At 53.9% G+C, this 4,500-nt stretch overlaps 1 protein-coding gene across 1 annotated transcript in view; it reads right to left on the bottom strand.

The window, feature by feature from the left end:
* Nucleotides 1-4,500, bottom strand: part of SLC39A11 (solute carrier family 39, member 11) — a gene marked incomplete at its 5' end in the record, with an annotated part of 31,684 nt that overhangs the window by 13,796 nt on the left and 13,388 nt on the right. The window contains one exon of the mRNA XM_009878662.1: nt 2,856-2,925. Coding sequence (XP_009876964.1) covers nt 2,856-2,925 — 70 coding nt within the window. The remainder of the gene's footprint in view (nt 1-2,855; nt 2,926-4,500) is intronic.

The raw sequence follows: 4,500 nt of genomic DNA, 5'->3' as shown, positions 1-4,500 counted from the left end.
GTGTTCCTCTTGTGCCGCCACTCTTCCCAGCCTGTGGGCCTTTCTGAGGTTTTTATCTTTGCGAGGAACAGGGCAGGGGAACGGCAGCCCCGCAGCAGGGAGGGAGGGAGGGATGCTCTGCAGCAGGGAGGGATGCTCCTGCCCGAGGACCAGCAGCAGCTCAATCGCCCCAAAAGCAGACGTTAGGTCATCCTAAGCCCCGTCTAAACTGCTGTAAAACCTACGTCACCTTTCAGACCAAAGCTGCCCAGTCAAAGGAGCACTGATACCCACCCGCACACAAAAGGGAAGATCCAACCCCAGCGCTGGGAGCCCCCTTTTCTCGGGACCAGGACCGCGTTTTCCTGGCACCCCGTGACAGGTGAAACGAAGTGGGTTCCCCTCAAATGAAGCCAGTCGTAAAGCGAGGGGCTGAAACTCACGGGCGAGCTGAGGAGCCGCGGAGCAGGTTGCTCGCAGGAACGGAGCCTGCACACCCGGTGGCAGCAAAGAAACGCGGAGGAGCGCGGGCAGGGACCGGGCAGGCAGCACGGAGCTGCTCCGGGATGGAAAGATGTAGATGCCCAGACTGGATGCTATGAGCACAGAGGTAAGAGGCAGAACCCCATCAGTGCCTGGAGAGTCAGGGAATGGCAGAAGTGATGCCAGTACATGCAAAGCACCAGGTGTTTTTCTAGTGTGAGAATCCCACCTTGCTTTCTAAACACCCTTTTTGGGTTTTTAACCGAAGCCTGAAGCATTCCCCTCACTCAGACCATCAGCTGCAGGTCCACGCCTGCACTACTCTGCTTACATCACCGTGCCAGCGCTCTCTGCCCGCTGCAGTTCCCAGCCAGACCCATCTCTGCAGGACCCCCAGCCCCATCGTGCTTCAAAACGCCAAAACGGTCCCTCACGGTGCTCAGCTGAGCTCTGCACCGCACAGCCCCAAGCCCACGGCCAGGGTAGGAGCCCCAGAGCACTGAGAACCTTTCCAATAACTAGCACCAGGGAGAGGCAAGTCCTCAGCCTAGGAAAAGCCTCGCTGGATGCCTACAAGGCATCAGGAACAGGGTGTAAACCCAGAGCATTCGTAAATACTTTTGCACAATTCAAGGTTTGAAGGAATAAGTCTTTCCCAAGAGGGAGCTCACCCCAGATCCAGCTCAGCGCGGTTAGTCACACCCAGGGGGAAGCAGAAGCAGAATGGAGGAGGTAAACTGAGTCACACAGCTACTTCATTAAAACGTTATTTCAAAATAACAGACACGAGGGGGATCACGACTGTCGTGTTCCCCAAGAGCTGAGGTTGGCCAAGGAGCAATTTCCCCTTTGGCTGTGTCAAAAAGAATTAGCTCTATTTTTCACGTCAGCTCGTATTGTTCCATTGCCATTTTTAAAGCCTACAAAACACAAAGTAGCCACCTAAAATTTTTACTCTTGGCTATTTCCAAATGCGAGCGGCTACAGCGAACAGTCTTTGGGCTGCCCGCAGATGACAGTGACAAACAGATTGATGGCAACGAAGTTTATTTTGCCTCCTTTCACAGCTGACAAAATTTGCATTGGTATTTTCGTGGTGCAGACTCCACCTTTCATCTAACGTGATTAATGTCGTTGTAAATACAGAGAAAGAACCAGCTGCTTCTGGCTTCTTAGCTCCTAACTGAGCAGCTGACGGGAAAAAAAAAAAGTCCTTTTGTTCAAGCATTTCTAGAGCCTCTGCAGACCTTATGAAGAGCCTTTTATTTCAAATGCTTAGAGAAATGCGGTGCTTAGAGCTGGTGTATCCTGCTCTTCCCACTACAAACCAGGACGGTGCCTGCAACCCAAGCAGCCCTGTGGTGTCAGGATGAGTCCCCCCATCAGCTGGGGCTGTAACAGGGCATTGGGTACAGAAAGTTTTGCTCTCGTGTCTTTGCAAGATGCCCCCCTCAAACCCTCTGACAGGAACGAAGTGGCCGAGACACAAGGGCACACTCACAGACTGAACACGCTCCGTGTCCCCAAACCACATCATCTCCAGCGTGGGTCTGGTAAACCAGGGGAGCGTGGTGTGCCACGAGGCTGAAATTCAGCGAGAAAAAGAAAAGCCTTTGGTAACAAACAGCAGGAAGGCGCCGTTTGCGAGGAAGCTGCCGAGAGGTGCCAGCAGCTCGAGGCAGCTCCTCGGCTCCCGCCTCGCACCAGACTTCTTCCTTTTGCCCATTTCTTTAGCATTGACCCCAGTTGCAGCCCCGCAGCTGGGTGTGGGGCTCTCCCTGCCGTCACCCAACCCGTCCACCCCAGGTTTTGCTCCCTCTTGGTGTGAAAACGCACCCGAAGCCCCAACGCACCCTCGCCCAGGCAGTCTGGAGGAGCTGAATGAACCTCCCACCCCGCTTGCCATGTTCAAACCAGTCCTGGAGAGAAAGCACAAAAGGTTTTGCCTGGCAGTGCAGAGGCAACACTGCCGAAAAGAAAGCCGGGTGAGGGCGGCTGCTGGAGCGGGCGAGCAGGGCTGCCAGGAGGATTTGAGAGCCTTTATTGCCACCAATTACAGAGTCTAGTGGCCCTGCTTGGCAGGAAGGGAAAACAAAGCCACCGCACGCTCCCAACAGCTGCTCCTGCCCACTGGGGATGCTGCTTTTGTGGAAAATCTCAGCATTTCTCTGTGACAGTTGACAAGCACAAGCCCTAGGAAAATGCAGCAGCGCTAGGAATTTCTTCTCCAGCTCCCCCCGCCCACGCTTGTGCTTCCACATAAGTTTCAGGCATTGCATCTCTCACCACCCTGGCTTGGTAGTGACACGGGACGGACAGACGGACAACCTCCAAGAGCCAAAGGTGTGCATAAAACGTGGTGTGCGCAGAGCAGAAGTGGCAGCAGGGCTTACCTGGCGCTTTGGAAGGTCGCAGACGCTGATTTTCCAACAGCCCCAAATCCAACTCCCACTGCCAGACCCTCTGAAACAGGAAAAAAAAAAAAATCCAGTAAGGTCAAAGCCCACAACAGCCTTGAGCTCATCTTTCCTCCTGCGCTCCAACAGAGCAAAGGGCGGCAGGAGCAGGAAAGCAGGACTCTGGGCAGGTCGTTACCCTTCTCGTTTTAATCTAAGTGCATTTAATCTAAGCTCAATGCAAGAACCTGCCACGCTGTCCAGCGTACTTCCTCGCCACAAACCCAAACCAGCAGTTTCTCGAGAAGCCAATGTGGAAAGAAGAGATCCCTGTATTTCTGAGAGCACTGGAGGGGAAAGGCTCCCAATCCCCAACGGCTGAAATGCTGTTTTAATACGGGGCATTGCAGTGCAAGACACCAAAGGCTGCACAGGACTTGGCAAACCTCCCTGCAGGAGGCGGCTCTGCAGGGTCAGATGAGCTGGTGCCACAGGGAGTCGCAGAAGAATCAAACACCAACTTGTCCCTAAAGTCTCCGGGACCTGCGCTAAGCCAGGACCGGGCTCCCAGCAACGTCATCTCCCTGCTTACAGGTCTCCCTGTACCCAAATACCAGCCCAACACCTGTACAGACAGGCCTGAAAGCAGCAGGATACCTAAAATCCACGAGAAAATTCCCATCTTGCAGATTATTTTAGGTTACAGTTAATCCTGTTATTTTAGATTATAGTTATTCCCATAAACCCCAAAGGAAACCAGCCGAGTAGCTCTTTGGGGACAACTGCTCCATCGTTCCCCGCTCCTCTCCTGCCTTTTCCCAAACTTTTCTTACCCTCCCACCACTGGCACAGCAACCCCGTCCTGTCCAGAAAACCCCCAAATCTTATTTCCAGAAACCATCAATCCGCTCCTATTTTATTTTTATTTTTTTTCCCTTTGTTCAGAACCCTCGTTTTTTGTTTTTTGCAGTATCGCTCCCCTCCGAGCCAGGCAGGGGGGGGGGAAAACCATTCAAAGCACAAAAGCAAACCTGTTTGTGAGGCTGGCTGGGTTTTACAGCCTTCAAAAAGGAGGTAATTACCCGCTCAGGCTGCTGGCAGCCACGCGAGGGGACAGCGGGGACCGCTCAGATGAGCATTCAGACAGGTTGAAAATGTCACCGAGGGTGTTTACCTGCGTGCTGGAGGATGAGGTCTCAGCAGAAGAGGACCGTGTACGTGTGTGTTTGTGGTCTTCTGAATTTCCAGTTGCCTTGGAAACCCACCGTGAAAAGCAGCACTAACTCGGATAATCACGGGCATTTGCATCTTGGAGTCCAGGCTGAGTGCGGAGAACTGAAACGCTTGACAGCTCCTCAGAGCCCTGACCCAAGGCTCAGGATGGAGACAGGGGACAGGAGAGCACAGGGTCAGGGGGTAAGGAGAGTCCAAATCATCCTGGACGATAACTCCATCTAGTGACACAGCCAGAGGAGCCGGGGCACACGCTTGTGCAAAGCTCTTGTGAAAAGCTCTCGGGAGACGGGCAAGCACCCGGTGGCAGGAGCAGAGCCGGGCAGGGCTGTGACCCCCAAACGGGCTGCCCGTGGGGCTGAAGGTCTCTGCTCTGCGGGCAGGAAGGCAGATCTTGTCACCAGCTCAG

This window comes from Apaloderma vittatum, unplaced genomic scaffold, assembly GCF_000703405.1.
Source record: "Apaloderma vittatum isolate BGI_N311 unplaced genomic scaffold, ASM70340v1 scaffold27211, whole genome shotgun sequence".
NCBI lineage: Eukaryota > Metazoa > Chordata > Aves > Trogoniformes > Trogonidae > Apaloderma > Apaloderma vittatum.
The sequence above is the reverse complement of the archived record's forward strand: the minus strand, read 5'-3'. Positions and strand labels throughout refer to the sequence as shown.